The 24,810-nt window shown below is 43.9% G+C and overlaps 1 protein-coding gene across 1 annotated transcript in view; it reads right to left on the reverse strand.

The window, feature by feature from the left end:
* The window catches only part of LOC126235321 (esterase B1-like), a 107,182-nt gene that overhangs the window by 10,151 nt on the left and 72,221 nt on the right, over positions 1 to 24,810 (reverse strand). Inside the window, exons 6-7 of the mRNA XM_049944047.1 lie at positions 17,210 to 17,375; positions 9,192 to 9,373 (exon numbers count right to left, since the gene is read on the reverse strand). Coding sequence (XP_049800004.1) covers positions 9,192 to 9,373; positions 17,210 to 17,375 — 348 coding nt within the window. The remainder of the gene's footprint in view (positions 1 to 9,191; positions 9,374 to 17,209; positions 17,376 to 24,810) is intronic.

The raw sequence follows: 24,810 nt of genomic DNA on the forward strand, positions 1-24,810 counted from the left end.
CGTGTCGGCTCCGTTTCCTTTCTCTAATTGCCCGCCTCGTCCACATGAGTTCGCAGCCGCGGAATAGAGCGCGCTGTTCATATAGGGAGGGCGCGGGTGGGGTGGTGGTGTCGCCATAGGGGAAGCGAGGCGTGGCCACGGCGAGTAGTAAGCTGGGAATGGTGGTGGTTGTGCGGCAACGTCCTCCTCCCTCGGTGCCAAGGAGGTCACAGGGTTCGAATTTGTGCTAATCGTACTGACTTTGTGCATTGCGAAGTTCGTGTGTGTACAACGATTTTCTGAGGTCAGGCCCTTTCTTAGTGTATAGCTCACTCAAGTCTTCCTGAATTGATTAATTTGCCGGGTGGTAATCTACTTGCGCTTGGTAGCTGATCCGTGGCTGCGGACTTAAGCCAGTTTACTGATTGTTCGCCTAGAGTGAATTTTGGCTCCGAGAAACCCACTTCTTGAAACTTCCTGGCAGATTAAAACTGTGTGCCGGACCGAGACTCGAACTCGGGACCTCGCCTTTCGCGGACAAGTGCTCTACCAACTGAGCTACCCAAGCATTCTGAAACCCACTTCTTGTCTGAAAGGGTAGATAGAACTTTTACAAGTGAGCCTGATAGTTCCGGCAGCGTAAGAGTCTTACTGCCCCGCCCCTCTCTTTCCTGGTGCCTTCGTGAAAAAGCGAGGAGCCGAGTTGAGCTGCAAATTTCTGGCTTTTTAGGTTTCTCAGTTCATGTACGGCAGTACCTCTGGAATTATTTTTCTATTCTACCATCTTGTTTTGTGATATCCGAGGTGTGTGTGTAATATAACACGTTATCCTTTTCGTTGAGCGCTTGTAGCTGCGGCAGTGTTGAGCGTGCAGTGATGGCCCGGACTTAGACTGCTCATTCTTTTGGCTTAGTAGTTTATTTAATCTGGCAGACCTCCCCCCCCCCTCCCCCATCCTTTCTTTTAGTCCCGGGGACTGTAACGGGACTGGCTTTTGGGGACCTCGTGCTTGGTTTGGCACAGCTGGCTGTATTTTTCCTTATTTTGTCAGGTCATCGTCCTATTGGGTTCTATTTATTTTGTTTGTCGTTACCAGTCAAATCTTGTAAGGGGAAAAGCATATAATCCGTATGGCGTAGCTTAAACCTCTTGCTTAAGGGATTAATCTCCGCCTCATTCTTCACTATGACCGAATTTAAAAAGAAAATTAAATTTTTTCTTCACTCATTTAATTTCAAGGTTAGATATGACGCCAGAATTTGCCTTTGTTTCTTGCTGGAGATATAGAGGCAGCGCCTAGTTCTATTTCATATTTGTTTTTGTTTCTTTATTTTTTTTTTATTCTAAAATTCAGGTCGTTTAGTATCATGGTTGTTTAAATGTTGAGTCAGCTCACTGGGGCAAGTTTGTGATGATCTTATCATGGGATAAAGAAAATTGTTGTCAACCTTCTCGTATTTGCGCCCGTTCCTGTTCTCCAAAGCCTTGCCCTCTGTTAAAATACGACTCTGCAGTTTGAATGTTAATAACATTTGGTTGCAATTTGACATTAAAGTTTTCCAGTTTATGGGCTTTTTCCCTTTTTAGTTTCTGTTTTATGTAATTGTTGCTGATGTCAGAAATTGTATCTATTAGTGTATATAGTGTTTTTGTTAATGGTAATATAGTTTGTCAAATGGTGAAAGATGTCTACTTAAAACCCTGGTCCAGCCCTTTCATGTCTCCGATTTTGGTAAAGCCGCACTGTGAAAGATGACAATCCAACTTGCAAACATCTAGTCCTTAACAAACACTGCGTTTATGAAGTTCATGGCGAAACATATAACATATAATTGCGACTTGCAAGAATCGAAGCCGTACACTGTACCTGTTTGTACAAATGCCTAATTTTTTTTTTAAAAATCTGTATGTGGCCCGTACGCGGACTGTACTAACTAAAATAACCTGCTGCATCGGTCCCCCTTTAAGTCGATCCACAAAGTGTTGACACGATTACATATGCCGATACCAAGTGTATTTCTCAGTCTTTTACCTCGGGAATAATATTACTGTGATGCATATGAAGTGACCCAGTCTTTTATACCACTAGAAAGTGAGACAGGATTTGACATAAAGTCTACGATGGGATCACTAGAAATAGGGTATTGGTTCAGCCGAATAAAGCTGGAGCGGAAAAATCAGACGCAGCCTTTTCAAAGAGCTCGCCCACCATTTGCCGTTATTAACGGTATTCTATATGAGTGTGGCCTGATGGGGATTTCAAACCCGCTCTTCCCGAATATGTTTCAATCACCGCTCCACTTCGCTCGGTTCGTTGACTGCCAAAGAACTTATCACGTACATTGTCTGGTAGGGCGCCCGCCAGAGGAGATGGGCTTAGAAGGCTGTTAGAGGGCACTAGGGCCCCCCTGCACAGCGCATTACTCGCACGGCGAGAGCGTCGCTGTCTTGGGCCACGTGAATACGGCGGCCAATAGCGTTCCACGGCTGTATAAGTGGCCGCCCATCGCACAGGTGGTCAGTTCGGTGTTCACCATTGATATTGTTGGATGTATCTTCGCTATACTATGACTGCTTGATAACTACCTTGCCTGTCCCCGTTTACTTTGTTTGGTCGCATCTTGGATTTGTGTCTCCGCCGCACCTCGCTTTTCTGTCACGGTTGTGACGTAGGTTTCTATTAGCGCCTCGTTGTCTTATAGGTTGTTTGTTCTTATCCTGGTCTGTTGTCTTCTCTGCAATCTGTCTGTCGCGTTTTGGTTCAAATGGCTCTGAGCACTATGGGACTTAACATCTGAGGTCATCAGTCCCCTAGAACTTAGAACTACTTAAACCTAACTAACCTAAGAACATCACACACATCCATGCCCGAGGCAGGATTCGAACCTGCGACCGTAGCAGCAGCGCGGCTCCAGACTGAAGCGCCTAGAACCGCTCGGCCACTGTCGCGTTTTGCTCGTCTAATGTTAATCTGGGTTACTCTTCACAGGCAGATGTCCCGCCTGGCTGCTTCCTCTGTTTCTCTATTTTCTTCTGGAGCTCCGGCGTGCGCACCGATAACCAGCTATCCGTGGGTACAACAAATTGCGTTTACACGTTTCGTGGGTTAAGACAAATAAGTGTGAGTGATACACAGTTCTTTTTTCCACCAGTCCTCTAACTGGTTTGACGAGGACCGAGAAAACTTCCTGTCCTGTGCCAAGTATTGCGAGGTATCGTCTAAGATTAGCAGTTTTACCCAACGGCCTCAGTTTTATTGTTGGAAGTCTCCCTAGTGTACCATGAGTATTCATCCCTGACTTAACACATGTCCTGTCATCCTGCCCCAAATTTTGGCTACGTTTCCCACATACTTATATCCTTTCCTGTTTCGCAGACAGAACCTCCCCATTTCTTATCAGTTCACCTAGTTTTCAGCAACCTTATATTGCTCCACATCTAGAACACTTCGGTTCTTTCCTTTTCTGCTTTCCCCCGCAGTCGATGATTCATTTCCGTCTTATGGGTAACACGCAATTCTGTGCTCTACACACACTGTTCCAGAAATACATGGGGGTCCGGGCTAGAGGCAATCAAAAACACTTGTTTATATTTCAGTAGGCGTACCTCTTAAGGTCTATAACAGTATTTATCCAACATTGTACACAGGGGCTCAAACATTTTTATGCACGTTGGTATAGTTCACTGTGGGCACCATTTGTAGCTCAACAGATTTCGAAACGGTATTCCACTTGTAGCCACACGTTCATACGCATGGCAAGTCTCATGACCTTCTACTGCGGCATAGATCCGTTCCCTCAGAGCTGCCAGATCTCGAACCCTTGTTCTGTAACTAATGTCCTCGATAAGTCTCCATGCACTGAAATCCAGTGGAGTCAGATCGAGGCCAGACAATACGACCCCTACTTCCGATCCACCTCGCAGGAAACGTCTCTTGGAGAAATGAGGTAACATCCCCATGATAGTAGTGTGGGCCACCATCCTCGAGGAAAATGGCCTACAGAGGTACGTATGAAATTGCATAGTTCGCCAACATGTCGAGAGAGGTAAGTTGTGTCACTGTAGACTCCTCAAAAACTAGTCTAGTGATATACCATCAAACTTTCGGGAAAACATCCACACAGTTCCCAAGACTGCAAGAGTCTAGAAGTGCGAAAATTATCACACAATCAGCTCATGCAACCAGATTGCTGACAAGAATAACAACAGAAAAATGGAAAACAAAATTGAGGTGATCAGGTTGGCTTTGGGAAACGTAAAGGCACCAGAGAGGCAGTTGTGGTTGATAACGGAAGCAAGACTGAAGAAAAATCAAGACACTTCACATAATATGTCGACTTGGAAAAACTGTTCGACAGTGTAAAATGTGCAAAATGTTTGCAATTCTGAGAAAAATAGGGGTAAGGTATAGGGAAAGACGATAATATGCAATTTATACAAGAACCAAGAAGGAACAGTATGAGTGGAAGACCAACGAGAAAATGCTCGGATTAAATAGGGTGTTAGACAGGGATGCAGTCTTTCTCCCATGCTGTTCAATCTATCCGTCGAAGAAGCAATGGCGGAAATAAAAGAAAAGTTCAAGAGTGGCATTAAAATTCACAGTAAAGGGTATGAATACTAAGATTCGCTGAAGTTATTGCTATACTCAGGGAAAGTGAAAAAGAATGAAATGAACAGTGTAATAATTACAGAATATGTATTGACAGTAAATCGAAGAAAGACGGAAGTAATGAGAAGTAGCAGAAATGAGAACCACTAAAAAATTAACATCAGGATTGGTGGTAACGAAATAGACGAATTTAAGGAATTCTTCTACCTCGGCGTAGAATAACACATGACGGTCGGGGCAACGAGAACATAAAAATGAGATTAGCACTGACAAATGGAGCACTCCTAGCCAAGAAAAGTCTACTATTATCAAACATACGTCTTAATTTTAGGCAGAAATGTTCGAGAGTAGCACAACATTGTATAGCAGTGAGTCCTGGACTGTGGGAAAACCTGAACTGAAGGGAATAGAAGCATCTGAGGTGTGCCACTACAGAATAATCTTGATAATTATATATGAACTAAGGTAAGGAATGAGGAGGTTCTCCGCAGAATCTGTGAGGAAAGGAATACATGGGAAACACTGACTAGAGGAAGAGACAGGATCATACATCAGGGAATGACTTCCATGGTACTAGAGGGAGCTGTAGAGGGTAAAAACTGTAGAGACAGATAGAGACCGCGATACGTCCAGCAAATAAATGAGGACATTGGTTGCAACTGCTACTCTTGAGATGAGGAGACTGGCTAATGAGAGGAATACGTTGCGAGGTGCATCAAACAAGTAAGAATATTGATGACTCAAAAAAAAAAAAAAAGTAAGGAAACAAAAGTAAAAGCGTCCGTGTGTGGCGTGCCGGCCGAGCTTGTTTGTGTCCCAGCATAGCTGGTCAAGGGTCTGTGCGGTGATAGCGACCCTTTGTAGACAGAGGATGGGGTGGCCGCTGTCGTCATCAGAGGGAGCCACGGCAGAGCAAAGGCAGTTGGAAGATAGCGAGCTAGGAGCAACAAATCTATTAACTTCTCTGGAGAACAGCCGGCTTCATGTAGCCAAGCAGGAATTCTTAAAGCAAAGCAATGTTGCAGTTTGATGAACTTGCATTCACATCACTCTTTTGTGGAGCAGTGGATGGTACTCGGCTTCGAGGACGCAGGGAACACAGAATGACCAGGAGTGTAGTGTTGTTAGCTGCAGTAGGCTTCCACCTGTCAAAGTGAAAAGAAAATTTACTGCTTGTGATCAGTGCAGTCTCCTAGAACAGAATAATGTGGTTGGTTGGACAAATAAAAATAGCAAGAGATTACAGTTTTCAGCTACAGTGGGGCTGCTGTGCGCCTAGTGTATTAAGGCTGGAAGCTGTTATGTTATTGTTGTTGTGTTCAACGCAATTGTAATCTCTTCTTGCTGCTGGTGTTCACTGTTCTGTTGTTCTCACTGATTGTGCCCAAAAGTGGTTTCGTATTGGTTAGCGTGTCATCTTTGTTGGGTATACTTTAGTCTTTGGTATTCTGGGCTAAGATTTATTATTGTTTTGTTTTCTTGTTCTTCTTTTACTGTTGTGTAATTACTTTTGGTATAATATTGTATCCTTTGTTATAAAGGTGGTGAAATACAAAGAGGCAGATTATTATTATTGTGTGTCTATTGTATCAGACATTAATTTGTACAGTTTGGTATACTGAACACTGAATACCTTACTTGTGTCATCTTGTGTATGCACTCACAGTTGTTGAATTTGATTAATAAATATATTTAAGTATTTTTATGCGCTTACACTCACACAGTCCCTAGCCTCTTTACACTCCCACCATTTTTTGCGCTGCAGTTGGTAGCAGAATGTGGTTGTGTGTTGTGTTGGCATGGTGTTAGTAGGTAAGTGCTGTGCCCTTGCAGCCTTTTGCTGTCATGTTGTAGGAATGGTGGCTAGGGACGTTACTGATATGAACCGGTTCAGGAAGGACGACTTGGCCTAAGAGGCTCTCATTTGTAGGCAGCCATTTGAGTTGAGCAGCAGCTTCGCAAGGTAGTGGTGGATCAGGCAGTAGAAGGATGAGAGCAGCGGATCTGCTCCTATCCAGTCAGCTTTGATTGATATCAAAATGTTACGAAATTTATGTGAGATGAGGCGTGCTCCCACTCATAGCTAAAACGGTTTCAGGCTAGGATAACTCAGTACTTGAAACGGTTGAATTATTTGTCAAATAGGGACGGGGTAAACCTTGACATGTTAGCAGGGTTACAAGCAAAGTCTGAGCGGGTAGAACAGACACTAAATGATATGCTCTTAGCTATTTCGGTGTACGGCAGCTGGATGAATTTAGATGTGGTGCACGTGGCAATAGGGAGATCATCATGACACTTTTTTTGTCAGTTACAGGCTACACGTTAAGTGCCTTTAATGCAGTGATTCATTACCTTCTGCATTCTGATGCCGTTGATCATTGCTGATTCTACCTCTACACATAGGTGAAAGACAATATAATGTAGGAATATTTACGCTAATCTTTGATTACAAGGGCCTTTTTATTTCATTTGATAGTTTAAATCGACAATGTTCGTTCAGATCAGTCTAGAATACATAAAAAGAATGGGTATCTAATTGTAAGTGAATATAGTGAAACGATTAGAAATTATTGACAGTGAAATCTAAATACAACTCCTCCGTAGCTGGCCCCAAGATCAGTTCATAAAGGATGATGATGTTTGGTTTGTGGGGAGCTCAACTGCACAATTATCAGCGCCCGTACAAATTCCCAACCTTTGCTCAGTCCAATCTCGTCACTTTCAAGGATGATGATGAAAGGACGAGTACAAAATAAACAGCCAGTCATCTCGAGGCAGGTGAAAAACCCTGACCCCGCTGGGAACCGAACCCAGGACTCAGTGCTCGGGAAGCGAGAATGCGACCACGAGACCACGAGCTTCGGTCAGTTGATAAAGGAGTGGGAGGAGTGACACATCGTTAAAAAAACAAAGGTTCCCTTGCCCGGGATGAAAGTACTTTGTGAGTAAATAATCTCGTTCATGTTGAGCACTACTGTTGACACTAATGTTAACGATTAATGAAAACCATATCGACTATATTATTATAAATTTATTGTGTTACAGCCGATTTCGTTGGTTGAACACCTTCCAGTTGCCGAATTGTGCTACAGCCAAGACACAACCAGAAAATCTGTATCATGACTTTAGCAAAAATCGGCAGCCTGAAGATTGCCAACGAATGAAACCGCGTGTAACCCAGTAAAAGTGTAACAATACAGCTGAGGTGGTTTTCATTAATCATTTCCATGTGAGAATGTATCATTAATGTCTATACTAAAATTAAGTCTACAACCACAGAAAACACAAGATCCGTCAACGAGAGCGTGAGCAGCAACACTCTTCACTGGAATGCGATTCTTCTTGTCTCCAGATGTTGTGGCGAACTCGATGTTCTCGATCGTTTTATAAACTGTCTTTTTAAAAACGGCGACGAAATCTCCTGTAAGGCATCGTGGCGGCATTCAGTGCTAATGGGATTTGACCCACTTACATGTAAATTTAAATGAGTTACCGTTTCAGCAGCTGATTTTCATATGATTTTATAGTGTTGTGTGTTAAGAAATAAATACATATTCGCATATTCTAATACTACTCAAAATGGTTCAAATGGCTCTGAGCACTATGGGACTTAACATCTGAGGTCATCAGTCCCCTATACTTAGAACTACTTAAACCTAACTACCCTAAGGACATCACACACATCCATGCCCGAGGCAGGATTTGAACCTGCGACCGCAGCAGCAGCGCGGTTCCGGACTGAAGCGTCTAGAACCGCTCTTCCACAGCGGCCGGCTGTAAACGTTAAGCATCAAATAAATCTTGTTTTCGAGAAAACAAACGTTGTCATCAACCTAGCTTTGCGTAGTTTTCCACAGGCTTCACTAGACCCTGACGTTAGACTTCGATGCAATAGATACCATGAACTGGAACTTCAAACTAGTGCAAGTGCCTACTGTAGCAAGAAACGAAGTGTAAGACCTAACTTTCTTGCCACTAGTATAGCTTCTCTTTGTTTTCTAATTTTCATCGCAATCAGTTGCTCAAGAAGGTGAAACATTACTTGAAAATAATGAGTACAGTCATTAAAAAGAATACTTCTGGCCACTTCTAGCTTTTCCACTGCGGTCATAAATACATTATACAAAAGGTATTAATTATCGAAGTACTCGGGCTTCTTCCTACAACTTCGTCTTTGTCTCAAAATATACCTATGGCAGCTACATGTGCTGCTAGTAGTGGACACCTTAACCATTGGAATAGCTTGCGCGGTTCTTTGCAGGTGTCAACGAAATCACACATGTCCACTTGTTCCCAAAGAGACACCCACTTACAAGCATGCCTCTTCTTGCGTGTGAGGCATGGCGACTAGGCGCAAGGCGGATAGGTACAATGGCATCTTTAAGCAGTATGCCTGGTCTATGTAGGCTAATTAATGTTTACTCGAACCTTGACGGATACAAAACGCTTTTTCAGTGAGATACCGTGGTTCAGTTTCTCTTTTTTTATTGCTTTATAATCGCTCACGTCTTTGGCTCCAAACTTCACCTACCTTAGAGCAACCATGGTGGATAATCATAACATCTTTTCAAGTAATTGCAGTAACTTCTGCACTCACATCATAGACTGCTTGCGGGTCCTCGAGACTGAAGCCTTTGCCTTTGAAGTAGAAGTCCTGCAGCTTGGCGGCCGCTTCGGCCCTCTGCTGCTCTGTCGGCAGGTGCAGGTGCTGGCCCACCAGAGTCGTGAAGTTCTCCCGCACGTCCGCCACCAGCTTTGGGTTGTTGAAGAGATCGGTCGCTGTGAAGGAACGAAACAGCGGTAAAAATATCGTCTGTGCTAATTCGATATACAGGGAAGTACGGGAACGCAAACACTATAACTTGCAATGTGGTACCAAGCAATATGCTGCAAGATAATAAAACAACCATACAAACAATTCTCTAGTCAGACCTTTCACAACAATGAAAATCTCGATTTTCATTTCACCCTCCTCTAGTTTGACCAATGGACTGGTTCCGCCAGAGTGGAACAAGTAACTAAAAACAAGTTTGACCATATTTTTAGTGTTTTGCGTGTCTGGTGATCACTTCGTGATATATTCTGTGAAAGACAAAAAAACAGATCGGGCCATTTTTTGTAACAGAAAGCCCTAATAAACAACTTTACAGCGCTTCAGTGTTCTGTCGGTACACAAAAAATACTGTCCATATTGGAAGAGCAAGTTTTGTCAGACAGCAAACGTCTTCGATTATTTCAATAGTTATTCCGCGAATTCATCTTGACTTTGTTGTTAGAATACTTAGCCTCCGCTACATATTTTCAAAGAAGTTCATAAGCACGTTAAACATACTGTAAATAGTGAAATAGCGCTTCAGGAAAGCTGAGTAACAGACAAAACTGAACAAGTGTATTAACCTAACCTAACAGTTACTGTGGCGAATTCTAAGCGATCCAAGACGGTGTAGAGTCATCGCAAGTTCATTATCCGTTTTTACCACAAATACACGATTTGCCACAGTCCGGCTCTGACGTCATTCGAGGCAGAGCGCGAGCCGACGTTTAACAGACGTGGATCTTACAGTCGCTGAGTGCGAAGTGAACATTCTTACTGCCTCTCGGGCTGTATTTATATAGGTGCCGCAGGGGACGACCGAGGGAAAATCTGTTTTCTACTGCTTTAACACACGGCAGCAGCCTCAGAAGGACTGCTTTCTCGGACACATAATCTTTAATATCATAGTTATTAATTAATTCAGAAGCTTATTAATTTTTAGATGTATTCAGATAGGTTATTTGAAAGCCCAGAAAAAGTTTCAGCACGCTTGAATAAAATGTTTACCTTCTAGAATTTTTATAGTGGAACTAACGGTAGATCGTTACACAATTACAGGTACTTAATCTACTATAATTACGTATATTTTAATTCCAAATCTGGTTTTTACTTAATTACTCAAAAATTATAAGAGGTAGCTTAATGCGGTCTCTTAGTTATGATTTTCAGGATCAACTGAAGCATAAATCAAGTTTTTACGTTTCTAAGTCCCATATTTAGCGTCTTCCATTTTTCCTAAAAACGTGGATTCCGGTGTTAATTTTTGTTTTTTAGCTTTGAAACTTGCACCACTTGTTTAAGATCTCCATAGGCACATTCTGATCAAATTCTGGCTTTCTAGTTTTATTATTTAGCGCCACTAATTTTTCTCTTAAAACTGTATTTTTACGGAAACTAACAAATCTAGGTACATAAAGACTTGATATTTGTAACATTATTATACTAAACTATTTTTTAAGAAAGTTTCAAACATAAATTTTGACTTTTAATTTTATATTCAATTGTGGTGCTACTGTGTACATAGTTCCGCGTAGTCAGCACGTACACAACTTTCCCACTAGAGCGCGCCCCGCTAAGCACAACAGCGCAGGCGCAGCGCTCGTTCGTCTCCACACTACGAGATGGCGATGCCATAGAGACGGACCAAATTCTGCTTCCGCCGATCCGCGTATTAATATGTAACGCAGCCAATGAGATTGCTGCTAACGTAGAACCTTTTCTCCTCGCGGATCACATTCGCGCAGTGATACATGAACGTGCGAGGTATTATAACGAGTGTACAGACCTCCGATTACTGAGTCAGCATTTGTCTACACCAGTTTGTACCAGTCTATAGTCAAATTTCAGTCTGCGCCCAACAAGATTACCATATTCCGTACATAGCCATGAAGATAAATGTATAGACACTTTTGTCAAGTATCAGAGGTATATGTGAGAATAAGATTAACGTACCAGTACCAAAGGAACTTCAGATTGTCAATTGTAAATAGCATCCGGAACCAAGTTAAGTAATTTTTATGCTTGTTATTATTTTAATAATTGTGTGTGAAAATTAATCAAGTTCTGTTTAAAGTTAGTCACCGTCAATCTGCTACTCTAAGCGTGCAAGTGGCATTTCTATCGTCTGACCTAACGGCAGAAGATAAACGCGCCACGATAAGACCACGAGACATATTGCTGACACTCGTCTACTTCGTTAGAGCGACAAGTCAAATAATCTGATGGTGTGTGTACTGAAGGTCTTACAGTACGCACACAACAGGTGCAATACTTGTGCGCTACGCACAGACGCGTATTGTGAACTGGTGCAAGTCCAGCAGACTCGCTCGCCTCTGTATCTCACAAACGATACAGCGCTTGTTTTACTTCACTCACTAAAGTGAATAGGAAGGGCGCGTCCAGTCAACCGAGGGGTGGCGTCAGACAGTGTCGTTAGCCGGATTCCAGCATTGGAGAAAACTATAATAAATCTTTGCTGTCGGATCCCGCGTCACCGGTATAACCCCCAACATACAGCTGTGCTCCACGAAAAACGCCCTAATATGTGATAGCGAGGGCGATAAACGTCCAACGAGTACCGTTGGTCACAGCGTGTGTGGCGCCACCTCTGCTACCAGGATGACAGGAAGATTGTCTGTTACTGAAAGCCAGAGTCGGCGCATTGAGCGAAGGTGCAGCGTCAACGCTCTGTGCTTGACGTGAGTGAGTCCAACATCTCCTTTGTGGAAGGGTAAAGTAAGAGTATAAATACGGATCTTAAAAACTGCACCAGCGTTCACCACGTGTTCGAACACTGCCCGTATCCTGGAAGCCATCGCGTCTGTCATCAGTAATACGAGGGCGTAATGGTTAAGTTGAGAAGTCATGTACTCATTGAGGTACTGAGCGCGTTGCGAAACGTTCAACGATCTCAATTTGTTGAGGCGAGCCTCTATGCGGAGTCGCCGTAAGACCGTGGATACGTAAGGGCCGCCGTACGTAGTATTTGTCGATGGAGCGTCCTAAACATTTGAGCATTGGGACCTTTGTCAGGGGTGCATCTAGTTCTGTAGGCATGCCTTGTTCCACCTCCACGTAGCGTGATTCCGGAGGTTGATCACACTGCCTGCCACCGCCCACACTGTTGGAGCCAGGGAAGCGCCGTTGGTATTTCGTCACCAGTTTGTGCTAAAAACATCACATCATCGGCGTATGCGCCACATCGAAAGGTCACAGAGCGGAGGCTAAGACCTTCCAAGTGTCTCCGCAGTCCGTGAAGAGCTGGTTCGAGGGCAATGGGGAATAACATGTCAAAAAGAGGACAAACCTGTCTGACGAACCTGTCGATACGGACGGGGGCGGACAAATAGCCGTTTACCATAAATCTCGTCACCGCGCCATGGATCAAACGAAGCACAACAGATGTCGTCATGCGTGGGATGCGATGTGTTCCATTACTACACGCAGAAAACCATGTTCGGCGCAATCGAAAGCGTGGTCAAAATCGAGCGCAATAAGAGCGCCGTGGAGGCGGCATGTTTGCATCAGAGCCACCATGCCTCTATACGTGCTCAAATTCGTAAACACATTAGTGTTGCAAAAATGGTTCAAACGGCTCTGAGCACTATGGGACTTAACTTCTGAGGTCATCAGTCCCCTAAACTTCGAACTACTTAAACCTAAGTAACCAAAGGGCATCACACACATCCATGCCCGAGGCAGGATTCGAACCTGCGACGGCATTAGTGTTGCCTCCGAGGCAGGTTTGATCAGTGTGAATGGCCGCCATTACCGTAGATCTGAGCCTCTCGCGGAGGATGCGTGTCAACTGTTTGCAGTCGGTGTTTAGCATTGTCAATGGTCGAAAATCAGGTGGGCTACAGCCTCATCCGGGTTTGGGCACCGGAATGAAGAGGCCCTCAGTGCATTCAGATGGTGCTTGAAAATCGGGGTTCAGGAGTTCTCTGTACATTTTGACCCACATTGGGTCCATGAGATCAAAAATCTTTTGTAAAATTCAAGAGAAAGTTCGTCAGGGCCTGCCGTTGTGTTGGGAACACCGCGCAATACAGCCTGTCGTAGTTCTTCCAAAGTCACCACCGACAAGAGCGTAGCATCATCTTGCGGGTTCCGAGAGACTGGTAGGTCGAATAGGACTTCCATGACTACTACATCCATGTTGTATTCTCGCTCGGAGAGAAGTGAGCTGGCTCTTGCGTCTTCTCCTATCTTGAATTATTTGATGGAGGGAAGGTCGTTCTCCTCCAACATCATCATTACTTGTCCTCGCCCGTACCCGCACACCCGCGAGACGTACGGGGGAGATACGTAGCAACTGTGCCTTGACGTGGTGTTCTGCCGATTGTCGTTCCGGCAACGGCGATTGTGCAGCCAATTTGCGGAGCGCAGTGTAGTAGAAATCAGTGGTCGCGGTATACCAGCGCGCTCTATCTCGTCCATAGCTGGCCAATGTTCGGCACAAGGTGGGCTTGACACACCGTAACCACCGTTCAAATATGGAACCTTAGGCGGGTAATCGCCGGTGGCATCTGCTCCATGTGGACTCAACTTTGCGTTTGCAATTTACGTCATCAGGAAGGGCTACATTGAGGCTCCACGAACATCTACTTCGTCGGACCCGTTAGAGGGAGAGGGTGAGAGTACACACATACGCTAAGTGTTCCGTGAATGCAGCCGGTCGCATCTCAGCGTCGACAACTGCCGATCGCAGGCGAGTGGGCCGTAAGCTCGATTCAAACGGCTCGCGGAATGACTAGTAAAGTAGGTGTATGCCTTTCGGTCGCCGTGTTGTATGACCCATGTGTCGGACAAAGTTAAGTCCTTCAAAAGCGCCTGCAGTGCTGGGCCGGATGGTATATTGCGGCATCTGGTTGGATGGTCTGCGCACACAATTGAAATCTCCGCCTACTTCCAAGTGGTCGGCATTGCCCTGGAAGAGCTGTCGTATGTCTTCAGCAAGAAAGGTGCGGCGTTCTCTCCTTCTGTCTGTGCCTGCAGGAGCATAGAGGTTTACCAGACGAACTGTACCAACCGTGAGTGTGACCCCCCGGGCCGACGGTAAATAGGATAAATCCGTTGCCATAATCCCTTCCCTCAGCAGAATAGCCTTACCTCCTCCGCCAGCATCTGACGGCATAGCGTAGGTGTCATACCCGTCGGTATCAATCGGACTTCTTGAAGGAAAACACCATCCAGATCCGCAGCTTGTAACGTATGTTGCAACATGAGAACAGAAGTAACGCCGTTGACATTGTTCGAGGCGAGGCGGCATGCCTGTTCCATCAAGTCGTGGGGGCTGTCCTTGGCATTACAGGTGGGCAGTAGCCGCGGTGTGGAGCGTCTTCAGGGCGTAGAGATAGGAAGCGACGTGTGTGTGTTATGCCGACCTAGGCGTCTGTCGCCGTCAACGTAGACGTTGCCAACGGCATCGGTCTATCGTCAGGGTCCTTAAATGCATCCTGAATCCATCGCCTGCGCCCAGTCTCCGAGGGAGGTCGACACCGCTGTATCTCGAAAGACATAGTCGTGGGTGCATCCCCGGGGGCAGGGCTTCGGTGATCTGCATCCCCACAGTGCGCGGTCCCACTGGTAGTGGGAGAAGACAGCGAACCGAGTGATACTTTGGTTTCGGCCGTGTCGGATCTGTTTATCTTCCGACGCACCTCATCATCCATCATTGCTTCCTCAGGCCGTTCTACTGCGTCTGTCGTTATGCGCCGTTTCTTAAGGCGCTTCGACGATTTCTGATTATTCTGTCTCGCCTCTGTATCCGGCGCAGGGCAGGGGGTGGACGCGCCATCCTGTTCTTCAACTTCCACCGCACCATCGGCTTGTAGCGATCCGCCTGGGTTCGACGAGAGGGCAACAGAGGCATCGGCGCTGGAAGGCGCAGCGGGCACCTCAGGAACTGTTGCAGGGGCCTCCAAGGCTTGCACCAATATAGAAGGGTCGTCATAAACAGCTGGCGTCTCCTGCCTCGCCGCTGCAACATACGTAATCGACGTAGAGGTTGCTATCGATGGTCGAATCTGATCGGCTGAGGGCCTCTGCACGAGACAGCGTTGCAGGCATTCGGTACGAACATGTCCTGCCTGTCCACATCCGGAACAGGTCCTCGGCTGACCGTCGTAAATAATTAAGATATTGCAGTGCCTATGTTATCGCATTGACAAGTCCAAAAGTAAACTCGAGACCTTCGTTATACGTGAAGCATATGTATATAATACTTCAGTACGAAAGAACTGTCTTCAGGGACAGACTACGAACGAAAATAACACCGACTATCTTTAGGGACAGGTTCCTCACACCAAATTAAAAAAAAAAAAGGTCCAGGAAACATATGGTCTGAAATGCATACTTTAAGAGCTATAAGCACTTGTTCATCTTCGCTAGTGTCAAACACACCTCTTCTACTGAATAAACACACATTGCTTTCAAGGTATGTGGTTCAGAGTCCATATTTACTAGACAACTGTTCTGGTTTCAGTTCATGCTACTTCATCCCAAAATGTGGAAAGCAAAGAGCATATATATAAGTTCTAGGGGTTTTCTTTATGCTGGTATATATCGAATCGTGTCATTTATAGTGAGTGGAGCTGTGGACGCTAGAAAATGGAGTGCCAAGTGGAGAAATCGTAACGTTTTCGACATATTCTTCTGTTTGAGTTCAATATAGGGCTTATAGCAGCGGAGACAGCCAGAAATATTTGCGCCGTGTATGAGAATAGTGATAGTGGACAGAGCACAGCAAGAAAATATTTTTGTCGTTTTGAAAAGCATCGTTTTGACATTAGTGATTCTCAACGTTCAGGAAGACCTTCGTAGTTTGACGAAGATCATTTAGACACTTAATCCACAATTATGCACGTCAGTATATTCGAGAACTGGGAAATGTGATGAACTATGATCTTTCCACCATAGTGCATTTGTTCGCAATATGGGAGGCTCAAAAATCGGGTGTATGCTACCGCATGCTCTAAGCCAAAATCATAAAAATCAGCGACTGGCCATATATTCATCTCTGCTTGATCGTCATTGATTGGCTCGTGAACAACACAGACTGTTCCTATCCCGTATCGTTACTGGTGACGTGTAATGTTGTCCTTATGCTAATATACGGAAAAGAAGGGAGTGGTTGAGCCCAAACAAAGAAGTAACTCCCCGTAAAATGACCTACAAGAACTAATGCTGTGCGTCTGGAGGAACAGCGACGGTGTGATGTACTACGAATTGTTTCCCCGAGGTGCAACCATCACTGCTGACATTTATTGCCAACAGCTGAGACGTGCTGCAGACGCAGTCCAAGAACAACGACCAGGAAGACAGCGTGTAGCGATGCTACTCCAGGATAACGCCCGCCTGCATTCTGCAAGACTGACAATGGACACTATACAGGCGTTGGTTTGGGAAGTTATCCCACATCCATCTTATTCACTTGATCATGCGCCAGCTCTCTATTGTACAACTTTTAAGGGATTTCCTTTCCAGGTGAAAATGCGCTGCGAATATGGCTCGTCGACTTCTTCGCTTCAAAACCACGTGATTTCTACGGTCGCGGAATCGAAACGTTACTACAGCGTTGGCAGACTCTTGTAAAGTGAGGGAAAATATGTTACTGATGGATAAAGTAGCCGTTGTGCGTATCTGTTGTGTTTATTACACTTACGGAAAATCTCTACGGTCTTATACACCAACCCAATATCTGTGTGTGTGTGTGTGTGTGTGTGTGTGTGTGTGTGTGTGTGAGTGTGTGTCAGAACAGCAAGTGAGAGAGCTGTCAAAAAACATCTGCCAGTACTTACTCTGCACGAGGACGGAGCCATCAGCGGAGTCCACGCCAGTCATGACGGGCACTTGGTGGAAGCGACCTTCCTTCAGCACCAGAGCTGGATCCTCGACAATTATGGCCGTTGGCGAAGGTGGTTCTACCACCGGCACGAATGCCAGTGCGTTCAAACTCCGTAGCTCCTGTAAGATCCAATCACTCTCTTCGTGACCCAAGGTCGTGGTAACAGAGCACCAGCACACACCTCAGCAGTTGTGGTCGCAAAATTATTGGAAATAGGATTCCAACTCATTTCTCATGCCCCCTATTCCCCAAATTTGGGTCCCTCGGACTACTATTTGTTACCCAATTTGAAGAAATGGCTGGAGAGACAAAGATTTTATTCAAACGAGGAGGTGATTGCAGAAACTAATAGCTATTTTCCAGACTTGGACAGTTCCTATTATTCGAAAGGGATCAACAAATTGGAACAGCGTTGGTTGAATTATGTAAGTCTTAAAGGAGACTATGTCGAAAAATAAAAAAGTTTTACCCCATACACGTAAGTAGTTTTTATTTTTGCACGGATTTTTCAAACGACCCTCGTAATGGTGAGCCGTCAAGGATCTTACAATGGTTCTCTACTTCACAAGATTCAAGAACGGCAGACTGTTACTCGTTCCACAAACACGTGGGAAGTTCCCGTAAGTGAACGCGGCTTTAAAAGGGCTTGTAAGATCCGGGATTATGTCATTGATTGTCGGGGTAAACTAAATATAGGAGATTAAGGATAACGTCACTTTACGTGCATGTGGTGGAGTTATTCAGCCACCTAGAACTGGTAGAATGTGAATCTGCATGTGCGACTGACTGCTAGCCAGTAGGCCGAGGGAAGGCCGCGGCCGGTCCAGCAAAGGCCCAGGTACAAAGGCCCAGGGACAAAGACCAACAGCTCAAATGGCTCAAATGGCTCTGAGCACTATCGGACTTAACTTCTGAGGTCATCAGTCCCCTAGAACTTAGAACTACTTAAACCTAACTAACCTAAGGACATCACACACAGCCATGCCCGAGGCAGGATTCGAACCTGCAACCGTAGCGGTCGCGCGGTTCCAGACTGTAGCGCCTAGAACCGCTCGGCCACCCAGGCCGGCAAAGGCCAACAGCGCTTAGCCGAAAATGGGTAAAACCCAACGCAGGGAATTTTTATGACAGTTGCTCGCTTGGCTGGAGAACAGACAATGCAGCAGAAATGACAGAGTGTAAGACAGTCCGGAAAATAGCTACTTACGGCTCTTCGAAAATCTGTAAGAAATCTTTGTTAAATAAAAGAGCAAATTTAAATACATCGGCAATATCAGGAAAATGAGGTGGATCACAGAAACAATAATAACTTCAGTAAGTATGTACACTGAATCGCCAAAGAAATAGGTATACGCATACGTATTAAAATACAGGGATATGTAAACAGGCAGAATACGACGCTGCTGTCGGAAATGCCTATGTATGACAAATAGTGTATGGCGCAGTTGTTAGATCGGTTACTGCAGCTACAATGGTTGTCAAAATTTAAGTGAGGTTGAACGTGGTGTTATAGTCGGCGCACGAGCGATGGGACACAGCATCTTCGAGGTAGCGATGTAGTGACGATTTTCCCTTACGGTCACTTCACAACTGTATCGTGAATATCAGGAATCAGGTAAAACATCAAATCTCCGACATCGCTGTGGCTGGAAAAAGATCCTGCAAGAACGGGACTGATGACGACTGAAGAAAATCGTTCAGCGCGACAGAAGTGTAACCCTTCCGCACATCGCTGCAAATTTCAGTGCTGCGCCACCAAAAAGTGTCAGCGTGCGAACCATTCAACGAAACATCATCGATGTGGGCTATAGGAGGCGAAGGCCCTCTCGCGTGCCCTTAATGACTGCACGACAAAAAGCTTTACGCCTCGCCTGGGCCCGTCAATTCCGACATTGGACTGTTGATGACTGGAAACATGTTGCCCGCTCGGACAAGTCCCGTTTCAAATTGTATCGAGCGGATGGACGCGTACGGCTATGGTGACAACCTCATGAATCCATGGACCCTACATGTCAGCAGGGAACTGATCAAGCTTGTGGAGGCTCTGTAAGGGTGTGGGGCGTGTGCAGTTGGTGTGATATGGGACCACTCATACGTCTAGATATGACTCCGACAGGTGACATGTACGTAAGCACCCTTTCTGATCACCTGCGTCCATCCAAGTCCATTGTGCATTCCGACGGACTTGGGCAATTCCAGCAGGACAATGCGACACCACACACGTCCAGAATTGCTGCAGGGTGGCTCCAGGAACACTCTTCTGAGTTTAAACACTCCGCTGGCTACCAAACTCCCCAGACGTGAACATTATTGAGCATATCTGGTATGCCTTGCAACGTGCTGTTCAGAAGAGACCACCACCTCCTCGTATTCTTACGGATGAATGGACAGCCCTGCAGGATTCATGTTGTCAGTTAGCTCCAGCACTACTTCAGACTTTAATCGAGTCCATGCTGCATCGTTCTGCGGCACTTCTGCATGCTCTCGGGGGCGCTACATGATTTTAGGCTGATGTAATAGTTTCTTTAGCTCTTCAGTGTATAATAAATCCCAGTTAAATAATAGAGCGAATTTAAATACATCGGCAATCTCAGGAAAATGAGGTGCATCAAAGAAACAATAATAGCCTCAGTAACTTGTAAAATTTGGTGATTAATGTTTTGCAGTAACTATATATTTTTACATTGAACCTTAGAATTAAGAACTTTTAAATATTTCATATTATTTCAACAAATGATACCTCAGAGGATAGCGTTGCACTACAGCTATCGTCTCTGAAAGCTACAAAACTGTACCTATTTCATTTATTGATTTATTACATTTTATATCTTTTTCATAATGCAAACATTTGTAAGAACATCATATCCTCCACAACAACACAGCAAGAGAGTGCAGCATGAATGCTTCATATCTTCTCATATTTGTTTAATTATTTAAGGAGTATGTTACTATGTTTAGCAACAATTTTATTTATACATCATGACAATCGATACTCCAGAACCATGGTAGTTCAATAAGTGGTCAATTACATATGTTAGCTGACATTACCATCGAAAAGAGTGCCAAAAGACGCTTCTATCAAGCAAACATAAATATTTGTTTAAAGAATATTTAACGACATTTTACTGTAATTTAACCTGAGCACACTTGTACAAAAATACTAGCTTCTTCACTTATGAATAAATTATTGTTTATATTTATTGTAAATGATCTGAGTGTGACAGAATCTTTATAACATTCTTTATTTAAATATTGTTATAATATATTAGATCAGCGTGGAAAGCGATCACGTTGAGTCGAATCGTGTCTGTAGGACATCGACACGAAATATTTTTGGTGGGGATGATCTTCAGCCAATTAGAGTTCGACAGCGGCGGAACACTGCTGGAGTCAAGTTGAGACTGGAACTTTTGAGTGGTGTGCTCAGGGAACGATCCTGGATACTTTTATGTTAGAGTTGGTGGAGGGCGGACCAGGCTGTGGTAACGAGTGTTACTTGGTCCTGTAAGTGATTGGTTCTGTGTGGTGAATGGTTGTTGAAGTACTTTAACTTCTGAAGGGTCGACTACTTTTGCCATGACTGGGTGGGCTCCAGTTCAGAAATTTGACTTTCCGCTTGCATTCTGGCATTGACAATAGACAGATTATCAGTTTCCACTCGTCATCTCTCGAGTGTTATTGTGTAAGTTTCTATACCGAACTCTGAATTAGTGTGAGCTGACGAAAATTTCGTGTCTTGTGATCAAGAAGTGGACTCATTTTTCGAGCTTCACTGATGACTATTAAGCTTTGGTACTTTGCTAGTATTCTAGTAATGCTCTGAGCGGAACTTTACTCAGTTTAATTAGGTTATTCTCTGTCTGTATAACTGAGATATACCTCCTTGAATTAATATTATTCAAAAAGTTCTCTGGTATGATTTACATCAAATACTGAGGTTAAAATATAACTTCTTTGATTGATTCTTCATTTATCTTTTATTCAATATTTCTGTTTATTTTATTAATTCACGATTCTAGCCAATGCACAGACTATATGACTGCAGGGTCACAGCTTCAGGTTATTATTTGAAGCAAGTTAGCTGCTTGGCGACAAGCAGGTGTCGCTGCTTGACTCTACGATATTACCGAGATAGTCCTTTTAAACACAGCCGTGCATAGTCCTGTTACAAGCTACATTAGGTAAAGACGCCGTTGGTTTGCTCGTATGGGATGCTGGTCAGATTGAAAGGGTACAGTACCGCCCGACATTGAAAATAGGTACAACATACGTCATTATTTTTGTCAGAACAACACATATTTTTTGTAAAATAACTCAGTTTCAATTAATACAGCGAAGCCGGATACCAGCGTGGGAAAGAATGACAATTTATTTATTTAATTGATCACATGTGCACTCCCACAAAGTAAATCCCTACATAGAGTTTGGTGAGATCTGTGAAATGAATGAATGTATGGTCGTTTGCTAACCGCAGATAGTTCAAAAATGGCTCTGAGCACTATGGGACTCAACTGCTGTGGTTATCAGTCCCCTAGAACTTAGAACTACTTAAACCTAACTAACCTATGGACATCACACACATCCATGCCCGAGGCAGGATTCGAACCTGCGACCGTAGCAGTCCCACGGTTCCGGACTGCGCGCCTAGAACCGCGAGACCACCGCGGCCGGCCCGCAGATAGTGAATGTGAATATATGATCATCTTTGAGACGATCCTTTGGCCAAGAACGTGCTTGGTAGTTGCAAATTGTGCCAGAAGGCAAAATCGTTAACTGTCTCATGCAAAGCACCGCTTTTTCCGATAGTGCCAGGTAGATTGAGGGAATTCGGAGAAACAGATTTGTTTGGCCCGCTACCTAAGTCAGTGCAGGGATATAGATATGTTTTAGTAGCAGTGGAACTGGTGTCAAAGTATGTGACTTTTACCGCATTGAAACGTGCGACGGGAAGGACAGTGGCAGCAGCGATCGTTAAAAACTTTTTGCGAGAAGTAGGAACTGTAGAAAAGTTCATAGCTGACAATGGACCACAATATAGATCCAGACAATGGCTAACCACACTGAAGAGAAGAAGGATAAAACCGATGTTCATATCCCGATACTATGCTGCAAGTAACCCCAGTGAAAGAGTGGTAAAAGAACTGGGAAAATTGTGTAAGATCTATTGCCATAGGCAACACAGAAGTTGGAGTATTTTTCTCAAAGATTTTCAGGACATCCTCAATGAGCTACCACATGGAGCAACTGGTTTATCACCAATTACGGTACTAAAGAATGAACCACCACCAGATCGGGTCAGGGAGCTGGTAGATTTTCCGCGATCAGGAAAGCAGAGGCACACAGAAATTGTCAAGGTTGCGATAGAGCGTAATTAGAGAGCAGCTAAGGATAGGCAGGAGAAGCAGAAAGGAAAGATCCGTAAGATCGAATTGGCAGTAGGAGACAAGGTTCTAATTAAAAACTCATCGATTATCAAAGAAGCACAGATTCCTAACTAACAAATTCTTTACGGGGTATAGTGGACCATTCAGAGTGAGGCGGATTGTCCATGAAAATGCTGTACTGATTGAGACGATCAAGGGAAAACAATCTCGTGGGCTTCATCACATTTCTAACATCAAATTATGGAAAAGTTAAGGATAGATCGAAAGTAGGCAATTTATGGTAGATAGTCAGTGTATTTATTTGTGGTGTGTAACGTTGTGCAGGGTCAAATCCAACATAACAATTTTCAGGCGGGATGTCAGGAAGTATGACGGAATAGACTGGTCGAATGAGTCATGAACAGGAGTCGACAGAGTGGTGTATGTACGTATTTTTTGTCATATGAATAAGGATCAAGCAGAAACGACGTGATGATTAATGAGAGGATAAAGATGGTAGATAGAGAAGCGACGTGATAAATAGTAGTGGACAAAGGTAATATTTAAGGAGAGAAGCGACGAGAAGCAGTGTGATTAATAAAGAGAGATTCGACGTGATGAAACAGTGGTAAATAAAGGTGAGTAGAATTAATAATGTGGAGATGTCTTAGATGTATGTTACAGAGAGGCCGGTGTATGCTGCAACCGAGATAGATGCGAATGGCGAAGGAAGACCAGGAAATGATGGAGTAATGGACGGACGGAGAGCCGAAATACGAATGAAGAGATGAGGACAACTGCACAACGTGAAAGGACATCAAGGGAGTATGAGATCCAGATGGTGAACGTTGTGGAATACTGACGTAAGATGTAATATAAGTGTAAATCTAATTCTTACCATAACAGTTGCTATGTGAAAAAAATAATTTTTGTTGTTGTTGTTGTTGAAGCCTGGTACCAGTATAACTAACCAAAACGGTACCAAGAATGTGTACAGTTATTTTGCAGGATGAATAATTTGTGTATTTTTTGTTCTTAGATGAAATGTCGCAATTCTAAGTTGATATTTAGCAGGATGAATAGTCGGTAAAGTGAATGCAGAGGTAAGCCGAAAGAGAGAGGTGTCAGAGTGAAAGGACGAATTCGGAGACTGGAAAGCTATCTCCGAAACAGCTTTATGTGTTATGTGGTTGAGTATAAGGGACCAAAGGTATGGTATGTTGTCGTGAGTGTGGTGGTGTTAAGGTTAGCTGACTTCTAGACCTATTCTGTTAGTGTATTAATGGGTTGAATGAGAAGGATGGTCTCGCGGTAGCGTTCTCGCTTCCCGAGCACGGGGTCCCGGGTTCGATTCCCGGCGGGGTCAGGGATTTTCTCTGCCTCGTGATGACTGGGTGTTGTGTGTTGTCCTTAGGTTAGTTAGGTTTAAGTAGTTCTAAGTTCTAGGGAACTGATGACCATAGCTGTTAAGTCCCATAGTGCTCAGAGCCATTTGAGAAGGAAAATGTGATGTCTGGTGAGTGAGAGTCGTAGAGTAGTGTGATCAATGCGCACACTCCTGTAAAGGGGATGCTACCGATCCATAACGAAAACATTATTGTGTTATTGTTTGATTTGGATGAACCTCGATGGCAGGTCAGGATCTGACATCATGTGGATGGTTCATACATGTCCTAGAAATGTTGTTATATATAATAAAAAGGTAAAATATATAAAAAGATACTAATTTCAGTCTGTCACAAGCACAAAGGTGCATTGTACGTTGTAGATTTAGAGTCAACAGTTTCTAAAATGTTTATTGTGTTAGGATGTTAAAGTAGTTTACTATTTAACAACATGTGGTAGGTAATTGTGAGCTGTGGAGATTATTTCTTATTTTTTTGTTAGAACACTTTCAAGGGGTATTAATTTCAGTCTGTCACAAGCACAAAGGTTCACTGTATATTGTAGTTTTAGAATAAACAGTTTCTAATATTTTCACTGTGATAGGATGTTAGAGTAGCCTACTATTTGATATTGTAATTATGAGCTGTATAGATTGTTTATTATTCCTTTTGTTTTTTTTTATACTTTCATTTTTTGTATGAGGGACGACAGGTACAATCAATAGCACAAGTGTGGGCTGTATATAGAAAAGGGGTAAGTGTTGATGTTGTATGTGTAGAAAACTAGGGCGTATGATTTTATGTTT

This window comes from Schistocerca nitens, chromosome 1 (assembly GCF_023898315.1).
Source record: "Schistocerca nitens isolate TAMUIC-IGC-003100 chromosome 1, iqSchNite1.1, whole genome shotgun sequence".
NCBI classification, from domain to species: Eukaryota; Metazoa; Arthropoda; class Insecta; order Orthoptera; family Acrididae; genus Schistocerca; species Schistocerca nitens.